The 21,746-nt window shown below is 45.4% G+C and overlaps 2 protein-coding genes across 7 annotated transcripts in view; one reads left to right on the top strand and one right to left on the bottom strand.

The window, feature by feature from the left end:
- Nucleotides 1-3,519, top strand: part of nup98 (nucleoporin 98 and 96 precursor) — a 50,578-nt gene extending 47,059 nt beyond the window's left edge. For all 6 annotated transcript variants that reach the window (XM_079356275.1, XM_079356276.1, XM_079356277.1 and 3 more), the window contains 4 exons: nucleotides 395-636; nucleotides 852-1,006; nucleotides 1,100-1,211; nucleotides 1,694-3,519. In XM_079356275.1, the coding sequence (XP_079212401.1) occupies nucleotides 395-636; nucleotides 852-1,006; nucleotides 1,100-1,211; nucleotides 1,694-1,893 (709 nt within the window). In that variant the 3' untranslated portion in view covers nucleotides 1,894-3,519. The remainder of the gene's footprint in view (nucleotides 1-394; nucleotides 637-851; nucleotides 1,007-1,099; nucleotides 1,212-1,693) is intronic.
- An 852-nt stretch (nucleotides 3,520-4,371) lies between these two features.
- LOC306832126 (uncharacterized protein) lies at nucleotides 4,372-19,416 on the bottom strand. Its single transcript, XM_079356564.1, has 8 exons — nucleotides 19,188-19,416; nucleotides 17,266-17,563; nucleotides 13,199-13,458; nucleotides 11,855-12,152; nucleotides 8,803-9,351; nucleotides 7,333-7,358; nucleotides 7,148-7,237; nucleotides 4,372-4,704 (listed from the first exon to the last, which is right to left on the bottom strand). Exons 2-7 carry the CDS (start codon nucleotides 17,561-17,563, stop codon nucleotides 7,148-7,150), a joined length of 1,521 nt encoding a protein of 506 aa, XP_079212690.1. The 5' UTR covers nucleotides 19,188-19,416; the 3' UTR covers nucleotides 4,372-4,704.
- Between the last annotated feature and the right edge of the window lie 2,330 nt (nucleotides 19,417-21,746).

Genomic DNA, 21,746 nt, shown 5'->3' with positions numbered 1-21,746 from the left:
AGCTCGTTACGCTCTTTGTTGTTTGAAGAGGACGTGTCAGCTGACGTAATCAGCTGACGTGATCAGCTGACTCACTTCAGAGCGACGACTTCAATCACAACAAGGCTAATTTACATAACGTTAGATTAGAGATTCACAGTCTGGCCAACAGCCTTTCTGTCTGATCAGATTTACTGTACTCACGTGTGCTAGCTGTACGTGTGCTAGCTGTACGTGTGCTAGCTTCAAGCTAACATCATTCAGCTCTCTGCTTCATCCTGGATCAGTTTGCACCCGGGTCCTGGACATCTCTGAAAATAAACTGATATTCTGGATTTGAGTTTCTGAACATGCAGTCGTCTCTTCTCGTCTCCTCTGAGGACAACACGCTGATGTTGTGTTTCTCTGTTTTCAGTCAGCGCGAGCGAGCGGTGCGGGAGATGTTAACCCTTCATTGCCCCCTGCGCGACTCGGACGAGTCGGTGCGGAGGGAGCGCTTCCTGACCGAGAGGCTGCTGATCCCGGAGCAGTGGATCCACGAGGCCAAGGCCACCCGAGCACGCCGAGACGCCGACAGACACCTGGAGGCCTTGCACCTATACCGCGCCGGGTACTGGAGCCAGTGTCACCGTCTGCTGATCCAACACCTGGCCTCAGGTAACCACGCTCCGAGGGACCCGACAGAAAGCTAACATTCAAGTCTGAACTCATCTGGAGTTTAAATATAAAGATGCTGAGTCCAGACCGTCAAAGGTCTTAAACCGTTTGGACTACAAGAACAAAAAAGTCTGATGATCGAGCTTTTTGCAGAAGTTGTGAATTTTAAAGGTGTTTAATGAAGCGTTCCGTTTGTTCCTCCCGTCCTGCCGTAGATTGCATCATCAACGATAACCACGACTACTTGCTGGAGTTCCTGGAGGGGCTGGCGGTCCCTGAACACAGCGCCACCATCCAGGACTGGGACACGGCGGGGAGGGTTTACCTGGACTACATCCGAGTCATCAAGACTCTGCAGGACATCCAGCAGGTACGGACGCCATCGCTGCTGTCATAAATGCTGTGCGATGACTGAGGTGGAGCTGAAGGGGTTAATAATCCGTGACGTGTTTTTTACTGTCAGATGGAGAACGCAGGATACGAGCTGGAGCGTCTCTACACCGACACCACGTCTCTGTGCAGCAGGATCGAGCTGCTGCCCTGCAGCACCGCCAGAGACCGGCTCGCCCAATCAGGTGAGAGCTCGCCGTTACCATGGTTACAGGATAAGATCATCCTTTTTCCATCTTGCAAAGCAGCAGAAAAGTCAGTGGAAAAATAAATGAGATCAAAATATAAAAGAATCGTTAAAAAGAGTCTTCAACATAACTTCAGTCTGTGTAAAGACTGAACGGACGGACACGTGAGCATTCACGCCACGCCACGCCACGCTCGTTAGAAAAGCTGCGTGAACAATAAAGTTGAGTTTGAATCTCAGCGGGACCTTTTCACCACACAAACCCTGAAACCTGATTCAAGTCGTGATCACGGCACGCCACTTTAAACGCTCTCCGCTCGCACAGTAAGAAGTGTCGACGCATCGTCTCCATGACGACGCTCAGACGAGCGGGAACGTCTTCAATCAAAGGTTTAATTTAAATAAAAGAATCTGAGTTCAGGTTGGTCGATAAAACCGCCTGTTGTTTAATCTGACTAACCCCCCCCCCCCCCCCTGCAGAAATGGCGAAGCGTGTGGCGAACATCCTGCGTGTGGTGCTGAGCCTGCAGCACGGCGAGGCGGCGTCCGACTCCCTCAGCATCCCGCTCACACAGCTGGCGCCGCACATCACCCGCCTGCCGATGCCCGAGGACTACACGCTGGAGGAGCTCCGCGGCCTCACGCAGTCGTACCTGAGACAGCTCATCGTCAGCCAATGAGAGCGCAGGAACACCACGACAGATGGACAGAGCGTCACGGCTGCTTCGGAGGCAGAACGTTTTTAGAACGAACGAAACAAAAAAAGATGTCGAATTACGTCTCTGGAGTTTTTTTTTTTGTTTTTTTTTCATCCGTGCCGAACGATTTAATGATTTATTTAGCCGGAGCTGAAAGTCGCCCACGTTTACCTGAAGAAGTTTGAAAAAGACGAGTCAGAAGCTCCACCTGGTTCACACAGCAGAGAAACATCTTTGTGTCGTCGGTTAATGGACTCAGAATGGCGAGGAGTTCGTTTAGACGCTTTGAGACTAAACGTTTGTTTGTGTTCGGATCAAAAGATCATTTCACTTCGACGTTCCTGATGTGACGCTGAACGAGGTCATGTTGCTTCTGCTCTGAACACATGAGAGGCGTTTATTTGACCTTTATTTGACCTTGAATCTCTGAATAAGGTTCCACAGACCGTCGTAGATCTGACAGGAAGCAGAGAGAGAGAGAGCATGTGGTGACATGCAGCAAAGGTCAGAGGTCGTATCGAAGGTCACGACGATGATCCTCAGCAGACTGTAGAATCTGCTGGAGGTCACGCCGAGGTCGTCAGAGACCAGAAAACAAGACGAGGAAAACTTCCAGATCTGTCGATCCACATTAAGCTCCTTGACTTTGATCATCAAACCAAAATCGTATCGATAAATCCTGAATCTGTTATTGGACGTGTTGGAGATCTGAAGCTTAAACGGGCTAAACTCCTCCCCTCGCCTCTCTGCACGTTAGCGTTCAAACTCCCCACAGCTCGTCTGACACGAACGCCAAAGAGACGCCACGCGACCGTTCAGCGTTGACCTGTGGAGGTCGAAGCAAACAGCTGTTAGCTTAGCGCAGTGTGACGTTAGCATCTGTTCATCTGTCGATATGTGAATAAAGACGATTTATCTTATTAATGCTGACGGGCGCCGACGTCGTACCAACGGGATCTTTCCGGAGACGACGATGACGACTCCTCAGAGAGCAAAAACACTCGATGGTCTATTTTTGTAGATTTCCTTTTTTTTTTTTTTCCTCTTTGAATGAGTCAGGCGTGTGTGTGTGTGTTAACGTGTGTGTGTGTGTGTGTGTGTTAACGTGTGTGTGTGTGTGTGTGTGTGTGTTAACGTGTGTGTGTGTGCATGTAAACCAGAGATAAACAACTATAAATATCAGTATTTTTTTATATCACTTGATTTGAGTGTTTTCAAAGTGAAGCGTTTCCTTCCAGAACCGAACGCCAGTCAGAGATTTCGCTGCGTGTAATTATATAAATATTGTATATTTTTGGAAGCGGGGAACATCAGGTCATTTTTATCCTCAACCTTTAATTATTGATCAATTGAATGCAAAGCGTTTTGGAATGAAGCCCTTCACTGATTGGTCGCTTGTTTGGCTCCTTTTCTTCTGGTGTTAGTTTAACCGTCGGCCCGCCAACAACGTTTAGTTTCACTGCAAACAGGAAGCTCTATGATGTCTGTTTATTCTCCTGTTTAACCGTGTGTGTGTGTGTGTGTGTGTGTGTGTGAGCATGTTTCCTGAGGATTTTGTTGATGATATTTTTTAATAAAGTCGAGTAGAAATAAAAAGACTTCTCTGTTCTTCTGGATGTTTTTATTTCGGGTGGAGATCGAAGGTGAAGCTCGAGTCGACAGTCGGATGTTTACATGGAGCACCGAACACTTTAAATGTGTTCAGTTTGTTTCAGTGTTTGGAGAGAAAAGAGTTTATTAAAGGCCTGAACATGTTTGCACTCAACCAGCCGAGGGTTTGTTTGTTTTTAACCACAATCCTTCTTATGATGTCACAAATGTTCGACTGGTTGAGTTTATTTCACGTTTTGTGGGTCAGGAGACAAAAACACTGTAGAAGTGGATCGTTCATGATTTAACCCCTTTTAAGACAGTTACGCATAAATTAGCATAATTAAGATGAAGCTGAGTTGACTGAAAGGTGATGGTGTTGAGGCCTCTGTTCACAGGTTCATCAGTGTACTGCTGTTCCTAATATGATCTCCATCGTTGGGCCTCAAAACAAATGTGTGAAGTCACCGACGCTTCATGTTTTCTAACCTGTCGGAGACATTTTAAGCAACTACTTGATTTAAATCTTCATAAGAGAAGAACATTTTATTTATTTATATGAACGGGCAGTGTACAATATACATTAACCTCAACAAGGAGAGATGCATTGTACCAGGTTGTAGCACTTCCCTGGGCAGGCTGTTGTTACACTCCAAAGCATTACATTTCATTTAAAACTTTCACACACACACACTAAAAACATACTGGATAAAAAGAGGTACTAACTTTCACATACAAACTAATTACATGACATTGTGGGAGCAGGCTTGTTTTAAAAGAAGACATTTTTTGGCCTGGTGTGAAAAAGTGTTAACATGTACACATGTGGTCAGCTCTGTTGGTAACTTATTCCACTGTCTGATTCCACACTGGAGAAAGCTGAGCTGCTGAATGTTGTTTTACACTGAGGAATCCAACACTGGCCTCGAACCGTCGACCGAGTGGTTCGAGATGTGATTTCTGAGCTGAGTGAGATAAACTTTTTTAACGGAGGAGCTACCATGCCATTAACTATCTTGAACAACAGGCAAAGATTTGAATATATGATTATATTTTCAAAACTTAACAGACTATATTTTTTAAGAATATGACGATGTCATGAACTCTCCAGAAGTTCTGACGTCGGCACAAACAGCTGCTGGCTGAGATGATGGTCGGCGTCGGTTCCCTTAAACATCCAGCTGAAGGTGTTTCCATCCAAGCCTGCAGACAGACACAGGAAGTGAAGGTTAGAGACTGATGATCAGGACTCGATCCGTCGTGATGATGCAACATGTGCTGTAGTCTATGCACGTATCAGCGCTGTGTGTGTAAAAGTACAAAGTGAAGTCAGAGCTTTTTAAGGATTGTCTTGTGTTAGTAATCAGAAGTCTGACGGTGTCCAGAGGAGTTTAATTATCTCAGGCAGGTTGGTTCAGCATGTCGCGGTGCCAGACCGTCGTGGTGTAGGCGGAGCCTGTGGCGAGTTTGTTTGGGTCGTGTGCAAAAAAACCAATTGAGAGGCAATAAGAGTGAGTGCTGTCAGGTTTAGCACCCTTAGGGAGGTTTCCTACCAGAATTGCAAAATGTGCACTTTGGGGCCCCTGCTGGTCTGGGGGCCCCAAACCAGTGGCCTACCTTGCTCTGAGCCTGATAGCAAAGCTCACAATTTACTGGTCTGCAGGCTCAGCCTCAGATAAATATAAATAAAACTAATGTCGGCAGCAGCGAGAGCGTCGTAGTTCCAGAGCAAAGAAGAAACAGAGTCTCGTCTTTCAGTAATGAAAGACTTGAACACAATTGGGAGTAAAAATGGAAAAATGCATCCAATTGTAAACACAGTGCTGTCCTTTTTCCCAGATCATTTCTACAGGGATATAGACAGTTTAGAGTCCTAATACCAGGAAGTGAGTTGGTGTAACCCACCTAGAAATAGATTCATAAATATATAGTTTTTTTATGTTTGTGTAGGTTAAAAAAAAAAAAGGGTAATTTGAATAAATTAGTGTAATCTGCTGAGTAATAAATATATTGGAGATTTCATATATTTACAGATAAACACATAAGCAGATAAAAAACTAATATTTGATGAGTGACAAAATAATATGAGTTCCTGTTTCAATATGTAATCAGACACTAATGGTCAGGCTGAGTCATTTATTTTTTTTATTATGCAGTTGAAGCATTATTTTCGACACTTTGCAGCAGTTGACAAACGCTTAGTGGTAACGTCCACTAGGTGGCAGCGTGAGCGCGCTGTTTACGTCCTCTTCCATGCTGACTGCAGTAATAGCCCGGACTGCGTGCGAGGTGTCTCGGTGTGATGGAGGAGCTGTGTTCGTCTGCTCTGGAGCCGATTACTACCGCCAGGAGTGACCGTGGCTGTGGCTGTGGCTGTGTGGACTATCCAGGAATCCAGGACTTGGATTTCATGCCTTCTACACCAGTAAGATCGTTCTGTTGTTTGTGACTCCAAGGACCACTTCTAGGAGTGACAACTAAACTGAACTAAGGGGTTAAAGCTGCAGCAAAACATTTATTCTGGCCAGATTTTATTTCTTTTCTTTTAAAGGGGGAAATTGAAAGTGTTTGTATGCTTTGGAAAAATTCAAATAATAATCTGTTAAAACAAAGAATTCTGTTTGTGTCTGTGTGTCATTCTCTGTGTGACTGATTAGTTATTCTCTGTTAATATTTAGTCTTTACCCTCGAACCAGGACATCATTAGTTAATTGTGATGATCCCAGACCTTGAGTTTATTTCTTTACAGTTTTGTAAAGACCTGGTTACATTAGCATGTTAGCGACATGGGTTCCTAACCTCTAAAAGTCTAAATGTGGAATTTGAATGTGTTTGTGTTTAGACTGAAATAAGGTCTGTGGTTAACACAAGCTGAAGAGATGTTGATGTTTTGTTAGACGAGATAAACTACGTTAGCTAAGACCCCACTTGTGAATTTTAAAGTTTTTACGCGAACTTTAAACGGCGGTTGCTAACGAGTAGCTAACTGAAACTACAGTGGTTGTCATGGAGACGTTAAACGTCATCACGCCGGGAACTCTCTCACTAATCCTCCTTACAGCCTCTAGTCATGTTTTTCAGTGTTCTTGTAAATATTAGGTTAATAAACAACTTATTAAGCTAACGTTTAGCTAGCTTGTCAAATCCGCTGATTAGATCGATGAAGCATAACGGTCGTGACGTCAAAATCAACCAACCGCGGTGTAGTTAGCTTGTAGCATAACGTTAGCTTTTTATTTCTCTGGGCTGCATTAACTCTTCAAACTTCATAAACATGATGTTCATCTGTAAAGATTATCAGCTGAACTAAACAGCATCAGAAACATGTGTTTGACACAGAGATTATTTTCTGCAATGATCCAAAATCCAATGCAAAAATCCCAGAGGCAAATTTACGTAGGAACCACCGGCGCCATCTTTTCGGGTTGGCCTACAAAAATACGTCATCACTATACCAGTCTATGAAGAACCAGGTTTCTCTGTGTGCATGTAAACGCCATATTCTGAAGAAGGCTTATCACCAGGATCCTCAAGTCGTATGGTTTATCGAAGTATGCAGCCTGAGCGGTCCATGCAGGTGCGGCTGTGAACCTTCGATGACACCACACATAAACATGCAGACATCTAATCGAAAAAACATTTTCACCTATTTTGTCTTGTTAGTGCTTTGAGCAGAATCCTTCACAGCCTTCCCAGCTGAGGCTTTGGTGCCTTTAGGTTTGTCCACGGCTTTCTTCTGGAAACAAAACAACAACCAGTGTTTATGTAAACAGCAGAAAGGGGGGTGTGTAGTGTTTGAAGTGGACTTGATTTGATGTCCTGGACTCTAACCTCAGTTTTGCTGCTCTTCTGTTGATCTGGTGAGAAACAAAGAAACATCAGAGTTCACTGTTAGGGCTCAGACTGAAACAATGATTTAGGCAGAAATGGGAAAACGGGGTGAAAAAAAATACAGGGGGTGCAATTTTTTTCCGTGTCACTCACGGCGGCGCGGCGGAGCGGAGGTCATGTGCTCCCTAACACAGAAAACTGAATACGTCTCTAAATGGTGCATTCTGTTCAATAAGATGCATCGTTACACATTTTAGTTTTCCAAAGCTTGATCATGTTGATTTACTGTCCAGCCTGTCTGACACACCCCTTCATCATGTGACTGTAACTCACACGTTGTCTAACCTCTTTGTAGTCGGCCCGCTGCTTCTATCTGCACTTTCTTTAAAAAACAATCTTATAATATTACATACGTCATCCAGTAATAATAGATCCCTAGACCATGATAAGTCAATCAGCTGTCAGCATGTTCGAATGTGGAGCCGACCTGAATAGGTGGAGCTAAACACTGCAGTCCTCTGATTGGTTGAAAGAATGGTCACTTCCTGTGTTAGGTGATGGGCGTGTTTAAAGCATTGAGTGTAACACAGCTGATTGTTTACGTGTGTATTTGTCCTCGCCGCACACAGCCTTCTCTGAAACAAAGCTGGATTGAGTTCTTGTAATAAACAGTCACATGACAGTGACAGAGGAGATGACCTGCTGGATGTTTCCAGCGTTGGTTTTGTTTATGTAGCGTTTTTCTCCTTTGTTGAATTTATTAGTTAGCGGTTAGCTGTTAGCTGCTATCATGTAACGCTATTTACATAGCGGCTACCGTCATCCGGCTGACACGCCGTCTACCAAATAGGGCACGGGTGGCTGTGGAAACACAAACGGGATCGGGTTCAAGCTTGTCGGTACCGGTATTCGGCAAACATATTCTTTGCCAGAATTATAAAGTAGCCGAATCAGATATTTAGCGCTCCGTATAGAAACATGTGTAGTAAGCCCGTCTATTAAATGTAGATATTTGCACGGCCTAGGTCAAGCCGTGCAATCATTTCAAGGCCGTGTTTTTTTAAAATAGGCCGTGCAAAAAGCGGTTTCCCGGCAGGCTACCTAAATCTATGGACTGAAAGCTCATTTTAATGTTTTCAATATCAGTGGATCTCATGAACATTTGGTTCCTTGAATTAAAATGATGATTCCTGAGTTCATCAGCTTTGTCATAAGTGTATTTGTGGTTTTTGTTGTTTAGACTTTGTTTAGACGGGGTTTTTTTGGACTAATGATTTGCAATCATCAACATTAATTACAAACTTGACTTGCCACCTGAATTTGCCTGAGTTGTCTCTGTTGTTAACAAACATCAGAACTCAGATTTTATAAAGCTCATCAATGTAAAAAAAAAAAGAAAATCTTTTAAATGTAAGTTTCTTATCTATGAGCTACAACACAATACTCTCGATCACTTGAGTGGGGACGTACCAGCTGCAGGTTTTGGCTCCTCAGTCGCTGATCCTGAGTCAGCTTTAGGTTTTGGCCCCTTGGTCGCTGATCCTGAGTCAGCTTTAGGTTTTGGCCCCTTGGTGGCTGATCCTGAGTCAGCTTTAGGTTTTGTCTTCTTGGGCACTGATCCTGAGTCAGCTTTAGGTTTAGGTTTTGGCCCCTCAGGTACTGATCCTGAGTTAGCTTCAGTTGCAGGTTTTGGCTCCTTCGGGGCTGATCCTGAGTCAGCTTTAGGTTTTGTCTTCTTGGGCACTGATCCTGAGTCAGTTTTAGGTCTTGGCCCCTCGGGTACTGATCCTGAGTCAGCTTCAGTTGCAGGTTTTGGCTCCTTGGGGGCTGATCCTGAGTCAGCTTTAGGTTTTGGCTCCTTGGGGGCTGATCCTGAGTCAGCTTTAGGTTTTGGCTCCTCGGGTACTGATCCTGAGTTAGCTTCAGTTGCAGGTTTTGGCTCCTTGGGGGCTGATCCTGAGTCAGCTTTAGGTTTTGTCTTCTTGGGAATTGATTCAGCCTTAAGTTTTTCCTTTTCGGCTGTAAAGACAAGTTTAAAAACTTAAATGTGCACAAAGCAAATTATTTTCTAATACTAATGTATGAAAAAACCCTAAATTCCTCTTCAGTGTGGAGTAAGTGCTTCAAAGGATCAATCAGTAGTTTTGTTATATGGCCCGATCACCAAAAAACACTTTAAGCAACTAGAAAGTCAAAGTTTATCTAGTCAGGCCACGCTTTGGTTTGGTGTGAGATGGTCATTATAGTACGTCCAAGCAGCTTTAAGTATTTTTCTAGTCTTGACTTTACAGACGTGATTAAATGTGATTAAATCACGTCTGATTTTTCACAGTTCTTGTTTCAAGGCCCTGACCCAGCATTGCCTCACGTCTTGGCCAAAAAGTTGCAAAAGACTACAGCCGACAGCCAACCGCACGTAAGTTCTGCGTATGCGTGAGAGGAAATAACTCGTCATGCCAGCAGGAGGGGTTAGTATGTAATCATCATACCTAAAAGGGGAAACTGGAAGAGGACAAGGACGGAGACTCGTTCAGTTGTGAAAACTTATGGACAACCCTACATTTACATTTTCAAGTAATTGTAATAGAGAGATAAGACCTGACAGATATTCTGGTTTGACTGGTAGATATAGCAAAGTGTCATCTGTATAGAAGAGGTAGAGGATTGTCCATCCATTTTCTGCCGCTGATCTGGGGCCGGGTCGTGGGGGCAGCAGTCTAAGCAGAGACTCCTCCCGGAGGTACATGCCCGGAACACCTCCCTAGGGAGGCATCCGGACCAGATTCCCAAGCCACCTCAACTGACTCCTCTTGATGTGGAGGAGTAGTGGCTCTACTCCGAGCTCCTCCCTGGTGACCGAGCTCCTAACCCTATATCTAAGGGTGCGCCCAGCCACTCTACAGAGGAAGCCCATTTCGGTTGCTTGTATCGGGGATCTCGTTCTTTCAGTCATGACCCAAAGCTCATGACGATAGGTGAGGGTAGGAACGAAGATCGACCGGTAAATCGAGAGCCTCGCCTTTTGGCTTAGCTCCTTCTTCACGACGATGGACCGATACTTAAGAGATACTTAAACTCCTCCACCTGGGGCAAGGACTCCCCACCAGCCCGGAGAGGGCAAGCCACCGCCTCACACTCGGTTGCAAAACGCCCCCAGTGCGTGCTGGAGGTCCAGTTTCAATGGAGCCAACAGGACCACATCATCCGCAAAAAGCAGAGACAGTATCCCATGATACCCAAACCGGACCCCCACCGGACCCTGGCTCCACCACCTACAAATTCTGCCCATAGAAGTTATGAACAGAATCGGAGACAAAGGGCAGCCCTGCCGGAGGCCAACCTGCACTGGGAACAGGTCAGACTTCCTGCTGGGAACGCGAAAGGCCCTGGCAAAGGGCCCTGGACCCCATACTCTCGGATACTCCTCTCCAGTCCCCCTGAATAGACTTTCCCAGGGAGGTTGAGGAGTGTGACCCGACCTTCCACGCAATGTTACAGAGACAGTCCCTGCACATCCAGAGACTTAGGATACTCAGGGACGAATCGCATCCACCCCTTAGTGCCTTGCCGTGGAGGAGCTTGCCAACCACCTTGGTGACTTCAGCTTGGGCGATGGACAAGTCTACCTCTGAGGACTCAGCCTCTGCTTCCATAGCTGCCTCAGGAGTCCTATGAGCTAGCAACTCCCGGTAGGACGACTTCTTCAGCTTGACAGCCCCCTTACTTCAGGTCTCCAACACTGGGTTCGGAGATTGCCACCCCAACAGGCACCAGAGGCCCCTGTGACCACAGCTCAGAGCAGCAGCCTCAACAATGGAGGCAGAGAACATGGTATCCATCCACATCCAACTCACCAACAGGGGGTTATCATTTGACAGCTCAGCCCCTCTCTTGACCTGAGTGTCTGAGGCACACGGCTGGAGGTCAGATGACACATCCACAAAGTCTATCATTGCCCTCCGGCCTCGGGAGTCCTGGTGCCACGTGCACTTATGGACATCCCTGTGCTCGAACATGGTGTTTGTTATGGACAAGCTGTGACTGGCACAGAAGTCCAACAACAGAACTCCGCTCGAATTCAGATCGGGGAGGCCGTTCATCCCATTCACCCCCCTCCAAGTTTCACTGTCGGTTCCCACGTGAGCATTGAAATGCCTGAACCACCTCAACTGGCTCGTTAGCTCTACTGTGAGCTTCCCCCAAATGTCTGAGCTCCTTACCCTCTCTCTGAGGGCTTCAGACTGAGCCCAGACACCCACCAGAGGAAAGACATTTCAGCCACTTGCATACACGATCTTAATCTCTTGGTCCACAGAACAAGAAATTCTACCTACATGAAAGTTGTGTCATCAAATGTATTAAATGATTAAATTAATAGAAACTGATCTGATGTTTTAGCTGCTTTCTGCTGTTGCACCTGTGTGGGACAACAGCGCCCCCTCTGGTGTGATACTGCATGCTGCTAAGTGATTTATCATTATTTTGATCCCTATTATGAAGAAGTGTGGTGTTTTGAAATTACCCTTTATTTTCAAAAGATGTTTCTTCCGTTTTTCCATATAGAGAACCACAATTCTTTGGACAGGTTCATCCAATTTCGGCAGCCGCTTCATCTCTTTTTTTATCAAATAGATGGAGTCAATGACCCCGTAGTACTGGATGATTATTTGAGGGATCTCCACCTTGAGCTTGCTATCCTTTATTCCTTTGGGGATTTTTTCCAAGTTGGCCAAAAGCTTCTTGTATTCTAAATCCGTCAGCTCCTCCATAATGTCTGTCATGTCTTTTTTCCAGTTTTTCTCTAAAATCCTCAGTGACATCTGGAAATCAGAAAGTAACAACGGAAGAGCCATGAGGACAAGCAGCAATATCTAACGAGTACAGCAGTCTAAACTCTAATCATCAGAGAGAGCGGCCCCTAGTGTTTAAAATGAGTACTGCAGTCTGAACTCTAATCATCACAGAGAGCTGTCTTCCCCCCTCCTCCCACACAGGTCAGCATGTGGTGGACACTGTAGCTTCAGTGTTTAGCCAGCTCTGCATGTGGTGGACACTGTAGCTTCAGTGTTTAGCCAGCTCTGCATGTGGTGGACACTGTAGCTTCAGTGTTTAGCCAGCTCTGCATGTGGTGGACACTGTAGCTTCAGTGTTTAGCCAGCTCTGCATGTGGTGGACACTGTAGCTTCAGTGTTTAGCCAGCTCTGCATGTGGTGGACACTGTAGCTTCAGTGTTTAGCCAGCTCTGCATGGGTCTGTAAAGCTTTCTGCGTTCTAACCTCTCTCCATGTTTCATCTCCAACATTGATCCTAGTTTGAGCAGCTTTCTGCTGCTGGAGCTTATTAGAAACATGCAGAGGCTTTTTAGCTTCATTTGGGTTTATTGCTTGTGTCAAAGGAGAATTTCTGTTCCAGTTGAAACAGATGACAAAGTTTATCTCTGTCTAAACTGTCTACACAAAGATTTGCATTGGAAATCCTCAGTGAGAATTAAATCCATGCAGCCTCTCTCTCCTCAATTCAATGAGCTTTATTGGTGTGACTGATCATCAAACTATTTTGGCAGAGGAGTACAACTACCCCTCCCCCTCTCTCTCCCCCTCCCCCTCCCGTCTCTCTCTCCCCCTCCAGTCTCTCTCTCTCTCTCCCACGCCCGTCTCTCTCTCCCCCTCAAACATACCATCTCTTTACATGTTCTAGCGTGCTCTCATAAACAAAATCACTTTTTATCCCAAAATAAATTTCTCTTTCTTTTCTCACAGATATTGTAATCTATTAATAAAACTTGAAGCACCTACATCCATATAAACATTAACATCCATACAATTATTGAACTTTAGTCTACAGGGTAGAAGGTAGACGGCCACACCCTAGGTATTGGCCCCTTGGTCGCTGATCCTGAGTCAGCTTCAGTTGCAGGTTTTCGCTCCTTGGTGGCTGATCCTGAGTCAGCTTTAGGTTTTCGCTCCTTGGTGGCTGATCCTGAGTCAGCTTTAGGTTTTGGCTCCTCGGGTACCGTTCCTGAGTCAGCTTCAGTTGCAAGTTTTGGCCCCTTGGTCGCTGATCCTGAGTCAGCTTTAGGTTTTGTCTTCTTGGGAATTGATTCAGCCTCAAGTTTTTCCTTTTCGGCTGTAAAGACAAGTTTAAAAACTTAAATGTGCACAAAGCAAATTATTTTCTAATACTAATGTATGAAAAAACCCTAAATTCCTCTTCAGTGTGGAGAAAGTGCTTCAAAGGATCAATCAGTAGTTTTGTTATATGGCCCGATCACCAAAAAACACTTTAAGCAACTAGAAAGTCAAAGTTTATCTAGTCAGGCCACGCTTTGGTTTGGTGTGAGATGGTCATTATAGTACGTCCAAGCAGCTTTAAGTATTTTTCTAGTCTTGACTTTACAGACGTGATTAAATGTGATTAAATCACGTCTGATTTTTCACAGTTCTTGTTTCAAGGCCCTGACCCAGCATTGCCTCACGTCTTGGCCAAAAAGTTGCAAAAGACTACAGCCGACAGCAGTGATTTAGGCAGAAATGGGAAAACAGGGGGTGCAAAAAAAAATACAGGGGGTGCAAATTTTTTTCAGTGTCACTCACGGCGGCGCAGCACGGTGGAGCGGAGGTTATGTGCTCCCTAACACACTGGTTTTGGATAAGTCTCTAAATGGTGCATTCTGTTCAATAAGATGCATTGTTACACATTTTAGTTTTCCCAAGCTTCATAATGTTGATTTACTGTACAGCCCCTGCCCTGACACACCCCTTCATCATTTGACTGCAACTCACTTGGTTCATGTTGTCTAAGCCCTTTGTTGGCCCACTACTTCTATCTGCACTTTCTTTAAAAAACCAACAACAAACAAATAAATTCATAATATTACATGTGTCATCCAGTAATAATAGATCCCTAGACCTTGATAAGTCAATCATCTGTCAGCATATTCGAATGTGGCGCTGACCCGAAAAGGTGGAGCTAAACCCTGCAGTCCGTTGATTGGTTGAAAAAAATCGTCACTTCCCGTGTTACGTCGGTAAACAAAACTCCGCCGTGTTTAAACCGTTGACTGTAACACACAGCTGATTGTTTACGTGTGTATTTGTCCTCGCCGCACACAGCCTTCTCTGAGACAAAGCTGGATGAGTTCTTGTAATAAACAGTCACATGACAGTGACAGAGGAGATGAACTGCTGGATGTCTTCTTCGTTGGTTTTGTTTATGTTGCGTTTTTCTCCTTTGTTGAATTTATTAGTTAGCGATTAGCTGTTAGCGGTTAGCTGCTATCATATGACGCTATTTACATAGCGGCTATCGTCATCCGGCTGACACGCCGTCTACCAAATAGGGCACGGGTGGCTGTAGAAACGTAAACAGGATCAGGTTTAAGCTTTTCAGTACCGGTATTCGGCAAACATTCTTTGCCAGAATTAGAATGTAGCCTAATCAGATATTTAGCACCGTATAGAAACCTGTGTAGTAAGCACGTCTATTAAATGTAGATATTTGCACGGCCTAGGTCAAGCCGTGCAATAATTTCAAGGCCGTGTTTTTTTTAAATAGGCCGTGCAAAAAGCGGTTTCGCGGTAGGCTACCTAAATCTATGGCCGACAGCCAACCGCACGTAAGTTCTGCGTATGCGTGAGAGGAAAAACTCGTCATGCCAGCAGGAGGGGGTAGTATGTAATCATCATACCTAAAAGGGGAAACTGGAAGAGGACAAGGACGGAGACTCGTTCAGTTGTGAAAACTTATGGACAATCCTACATTTACATTTTCAAGGAATTGTAATAGAGAGATAAGACCTGACAGATATTCTGGTTTGACTGGTAGATATAGCAAAGTGTCATCTGTATAGAAGAGGTAGAGGATTGTCCATCCATTTTCTGCCGCTGATCTGGGGCCGGGTCGCGGGGGCAGCAGTCTAAGCAGAGACTCCTCCCGGAGGTACATGCCCGGAACACCTCCCTAGAGAGGCATCCGGACCAGATTCCCAAGCCACCTCAACTGACTCCTCTCGATGTGGAGGAGTAGTGGCTCTACTCTGAGCTCCTCCCTGGTGACCGAGCTCCTCACCCTATCTCTAGGGGTGTGCCCAGCCACCCTACGGAGGAAGCCCATTTCGGTCGCTTGTATCCGGGATCTTGTTCTTTCAGTCATGACCCAAAGCTCATGACGATAGGTGAGGGTAGGAACGAAGATCGACCGATAAATCGAGAACCTCGCCTTTTGGCTTAGCTCCTTCTTCACCACGACGGACCAATACTTAAGAGATACTTAAACCCCTCCACCTGGGGCAAGGACTCCCCACCAGCCCGGAGAGGGCAAGCCACCGCCTCACACTCGGTTGCAAACCGCCCCCAGTGCGTGCTAGAGGTCCAGGTTCAATGGAGCCAACAGGACCACATCATCCGCAAAAAGCAGAGACAGGATCCCATGATACCCAAACCGGACCCCCACCGGACCCTGGCTCCACCACCTAGAAATTCTGCCCATAAAAGTTATGAACAGAACCGGAGACAAAGGGCAGCCCTGTCGGAGGCCAACCTGCACTGGGAACAGGTCCGACTTACTGCTGGTAACGTGAACCAGACTCCTGCTCCGGTCATACAGGGACCGAACCGCCCTTAGCAAAGGGCCCTGGACCCCATACTCTCGGAGCACCCCCCCCCTCACCAGAATGCCACAGGGGACATGGTCTAACGCCTTCTCCAGATTCGCATAGCACATGTGGATTGGTTGGGCGAACTCCCATGAACCCTCAAGCAACTGATGGAGAGTGTAGAGATGGTCCAGTGTTCAGTGTCCTGGACAAAAACCTCATTGTTCCTCTTGGATCTGAGGTTCGACTATTGGCTGGATTCTCCTCTCCAGTCCCCCTGAATAGACTTTCCCAGGGAGGCTGAGGAGTGTGACCCGACCTTCCACGCAATGTTACAGAGACAGTCCCTGCACATCCAGAGACTTAGGATACTCAGGGCGAATCGCATCCACCCCTTAGTGCCTTGCCGTGGAGGAGCTTGCCAACTACCTTGGTGACTTCAGCTTGAGCGATGGACAAGTCTACCTCTGAGGACTCAGCCTCTGCTTCCACAGCTGCCTCAGGAGTCCGATGAGCGAGCAACGCCCGGGAGGACGACTTCTTCAGCTTGACAGCCTCCCTTACTTCAGGTCTCCGAGCAGCAGCCTCAACAACAACAACAGCAGCCTCAACAATGGAGGCAGAGAACATGGTATCCATCCACATCCAACTCACCAACAGGGGGTTATCATTTGACAGCTCAGCCCCTCTCTTGACCTGAGTGTCTGAGGCACATGGCCAGAGGTCAGATGACACATCCACAAAGTCTATCATTGACCTCCGGCCTCAGGAGTCCTGGTGCCACGTGCACTTATTGACATCCCTGTGCTCGAACATGGTGTTTGTTATGGACAAGCTGTGACTGGCACAGAAGTCCAACAACAGAACTCTGCTCGGGTTCAGATCGGGGAGGCCGTTCATCTCATTCACCCCCCGCCAAGTTTCACTGTCGGTTCCCACGTGAGCATTGAAATGCCCGAACCACCTCAACTGGCTCGTTTCGATGAGAAGGAGTAGCAGCTCTACCGTGAGCTTCCCCCGAATGTCTGAGCTCCTTACTCTCTGTCTGAGGGCTTAAGGCTGAGCCCAGACACCCACCAGAGGAAAGACATTTCAGCCACTTGCATACACAATCTTAATCTCTTGGTCCACAGAACAAGAAATTCTACCTACATGAAAGTTGTGTCATCAAATGTATTAAATGATTAAATTAATAGAAACTGATCTGATGTTTTAGCTGCTTTCTGCTGTTGCACCTGTGTGGGACAACAGCGCCCCCTCTGGTGTGATACTGCATGCTGCTAAGTGATTTATCATTATTTTGATCCCTATTATGAAGAAGTGTGGTGTTTTGAAATTACCCTTTATTTTCAAAAGATGTTTCTTCCGTTTTTCCATATAGAGAACCACAATTCTTTGGACAGGTTCATCCAATTTCGGCAGCCGCTTCATCTCTTTTTTTATCAAATAGATGGAGTCAATGACCCCGTAGTACTGGATGATTATTTGAGGGATCTCCACCTTGAGCTTGCTATCCTTTATTCCTTTGGGGATTTTTTCCAAGTTGGCCAAAAGCTTCTTGTATTCTAAATCCGTCAGCTCCTCCATAATGTCTGTCATGTCTTTTTTCCAGTTTTTCTCTAAAATCCTCAGTGACATCTGGAACACAGAAAGTAACAAACTGAAGAGCCATGAGGACAAGCAGCAATATCTAACGAGTACAGCAGTCTAAACTCTAATCATCACAGAGAGCTGCCCCTAGTGTTTAAAATGAGTACTGCAGTCTAAACTCTAATCATCACAGAGAGCTGTCTTCCCCCCTCCTCTCACACAGCTCTGCATGTGGTGGACACTGTAGCTTCAGTGTTTAGCCAGCTCTGCATGTGGTGGACACTGTAGCTTCAGTGTTTAGCCAGCTCTGCATGTGGTGGACACTGTAGCGTCAGTGTTTAGCCAGCTCTGCATGTGGTGGACACTGTAGCTTCAGTGTTTAGCCAGCTCTGCATGCGGTGGACACTGTAGCTTCAGTGTTTAGCCAGCTCTGCATGTGGTGGACCCTGTAGCTTCAGTGTTTAGCCAGCCTGCATGTGGTGGACACTGTAGCTTCAGTGTTTAGCCAGCTCTGCATGTGGTGGACACTGTAACTTCAGTGTTTAGCCAGCTCTGCATGTGGTGGACACTGTAGCTTCAGTGTTTAGCCAGCTCTGCGTGTGGTGCACACTGTAACTTCAGTGTTTAGCCAGCTCTGCATGTGGTGCACACTGTAGCTTCAGTGTTTAGCCAGCTCAGCATGTGGTGCACACTGTAGCTTCAGTGTTTAGCCAGCTCTGCATGTAGAGACATTGTAGCTTCAGTGTTTAGCCAGCTCTGCATGTAGAGACACTGTAGCTTCAGTGTTTAGCCAGCTCTGCATGTGGTGGACACTGTAGCTTCAGTGTTTAGCCAGCTCTGCATGGGTCTGTAAAGCTTTCTGCGTTCTAACCTCTCTCCATGTTTCATCTCCAACATTGATCCTAGTTTGAGCAGCTTTCTGCTGCTGGAGCTTATTAGAAACATGCAGAGGCTTTTTAGCTTCATTTGGGTTTATTGCTTGTGTCAAAGGAGAATTTTTGTTCCAGTTGAAACAGATGACAAAGTTTATCTCTGTCTAAACTGTACACAAAGATTTGCATTGGAAATCCTCAGTGAGAATTAAATCCATGCAGCCTCTCTCTCCTCAATTCAATGAGCTTTATTGGTGTGACTGATCATCAAACTATTTTGGCAGAGGAGTACAACTACCCCTCCCCCCCCTCTCTCTCGCTCTCTCTCTCTCTCTCTCTCTCTCTCTCCCCCGCCCGTCTCTCTCTCTCCCCCTCCCGTCTCTCTCTCTCTCTCTCCCCCTCCCGTCTCTCTCTCTCTCTCTCTCTCTCTCCCCCTCCCGTCTCTCTCTCTCTCTGTGTACAGGTGTGGGCGTGTCTGTTATTCAAACTATAATGACGTCTCTTTCAACAGAAACGAAAATGATCTAATAAAATTAAAGATCCCGTCACAGAAATGAATCAGATTGTGGATCATGTTTACATGTTTTAATTTCTTCTTCATTTTCCACATTCACACTTCAGGTGATTGTTTGAAGCGACACTTCCAGGATCACGTTGATTAACCCTTTGTTCACCCTTTGTTTCAAATGTTGATGTATTTATTTCAGAACAGGAATACCTCCGTTCAGGTGTCTCAACCTCGCCCTCAGAGTATCAGCTTATTAATCTCCCATTTAAAACAGGTAATGATGCAGACTTACTTTTTCAGAGAGATGTCGGATCAGTCAGCAGCAGCTCAAAAGGAAACTTAGATTTTACGATTCAAAGACTAAATGAATGGAAGATACTAACTGAACACAGGTTTTTACTTCCTGCTGACCTGTTTTAAAGTTTCTCTGCAGCTCGTTTCCTCTGACTCACAGTCTCCCCTCAGACTAACGATGGTTCAGTCCACATCCTGTCTCTTAAACTTTCACTTTCATTCTGCAGAGTTGGAGACTCTGTATTGTTAATTGAACATAGTATGGAATCCAACATTTGCATGGGAAACAGAAAAACACACTTTAGATTCAGCATGCAAATAAAAAACTGAAATCCAGAATGTGTGAAGAAGACATTTCAGAGTGTGTGTGTGTGTGTGTGTGTGTGTGTGTGTGTGTGTGTGTGTGTGTGTGTGTGTGTGTGTGTGTGTGTGTGTGTGTGTGTGTGTGTGGGTGTGGGTGTGTGTGTGGGGTGGGGGGGGGGGGGGTGGTTAAAAACCTTTAACAGGAGATAAGTGTTGTTTGCTTTGTTATTTTAGTAGCTTTTCTGTTTGTAGTATTTACTCAGTGAGAGGATGATGTTATGCTGGAACTTTCTGTAGTAGTGTTACTGAGAATATAAACACCTAAAATAAATCACATGATAACCATGTTGTAGGAGAATGGTTAAAAGCCTTCCAATAAACTCACAGTTACATTTCTTTCCTCTGATGAACTTTTCACCAACTTTCCTGTCTGGAAGTTTGATGCAAACATTTGGATGTGTCAGCGTGTTTTAAAGGAGGCGGGATGGTTTCACTAATGTGAGAGAATTCTCTGTAGAAGCAATGAACATGAAACTTTTCAATCAATGAATTAAACTGTAATAATTGGCCAAAATACCTCAATTAAACCAACAACAAATAAAATCTGCTTACACAGTTCTCTTCTGAACAAAGTCTCTTGGTTGTAGTGGTCCTATTCGTCCACAGGGGGGAGCCGTGTGTTTATGGTATTTGGAGATCTCAACGTCAGAGCTCATCAAAAACACTTCTGTATGTGAAACCACGTGGAGTCAGGCTGTGCCAGAGAGTTCTTTGAATTCTCCAGATTTAAATTCAGCTTTTAGACCAACATGAACAGTTTATTATGTGGGATTTATTTTTCTATAAAGTTCAAGATTTCTGTGTTCACTTGTTTGATCATTAGAGGAGAAACAAAGCGACTAACGAGGATGGATTAGTTTTGATTGGTTCTCTGCCTTGGTCAGTGAAATTCTACCCAGAGTAGATTCTGAAGGCCTCCTGTAAGCCGAGTGATGAAGACTCGGTCAGATGTGACTTGGTACTTGACACCGACTCGTCCCTCAAAGACTCGTGGTTAGTTTTTGTTTTAAAAATTGTATTTCCGGCGCATTATAACAAGCTAAACGTCATCTCCTTCCTTCATGTGGTGGCAAGCACGCGTGACCGGTGACACGCGCACCTCACCTGCCGCTGCTGCATGCGGTAAGTGAGCACGTGTACTGTCATTTCTCGACCTGCGTGAAGTTGGCCCCCCACCCCACGCAAAACTTCGGGATCATAGTCGCGTTTGTTTGTGCTGGGTTGTGCTGTAAATAATTTCCTTTGTGCTGTTTTGGTTTTATAGATATTATAAGTCTTATTGTCGGGCGATGACGTCACCCCTCCCTCCGGGGATTCCCCGGAAATGGTCTCGTATATTTTCAATTGTGCAGAAGTTTGCAATGTGAACTTGCAAAATTGCTATTAACTGCTGTAAAGCCACAGCAGCAGAAATTAATACGAAAAAATAACAGTGAAAACGGCATCGTTACACTTTTTTCTATAGTGAGAAACTGTTGCGTGACATATTTACCTTGAGTTCTCCTTTCATCGGCGGCGCAGGATGTTGAAGTATGGAAAAAAAAAGTTACAAGACCACGTGGAATTAAAAGATAAATACGGCAGCACGAGAAAAGCCTTCGGGCTTTAACCGAACATACAGGTAATATGCGCACGAGACCATTTCCGGGGAATCTCCGGAGGGAGGGGTGACGTCATCGCCCGACAATAAGACTTAACATATCTATAAAACCAAAACAGCACAAACGAAACTTTTTACAGCACAAACCAGCACAAACGAAGCACAAACAAACAAGACAATTCCGGGTCAATTTGGAGAAGATGGGGGGCTAGGTGACCTCAGGATGACCTATATAATAATCGTTAATAACTCAAAAACAGAAACAGCACAAACGAAGCACAAACAAACGCGACTATGATCTCGAAGTTTTGCGTGGGGTGGGGGGCCAACTTCACGCAGGTCATTTCTCGGTATGCGCGCATCATGTCGGCCAGACGGGATCCAGGACGACGCTCAGTTTCCAAGTTCTTTAAGTTTATTTTTAAAACAGCTTCAGCTGTTACAGGTGATGCAACACACACACACAAAGAAAAAAACAAAGATAACGAGAGGAAAACTTTTATATACAGTATCAGAGAATGACACATACTGTATACAAATGCATACACACAGCCTACACACACAGCCTACACACACATAACATACAAATACACA

This window comes from Symphodus melops, assembly GCF_947650265.1.
Source record: "Symphodus melops genome assembly, chromosome: 11".
NCBI classification, from domain to species: domain Eukaryota; kingdom Metazoa; phylum Chordata; class Actinopteri; order Labriformes; family Labridae; genus Symphodus; species Symphodus melops.
This window is presented reverse-complemented; position numbering and strand designations above follow the sequence as displayed.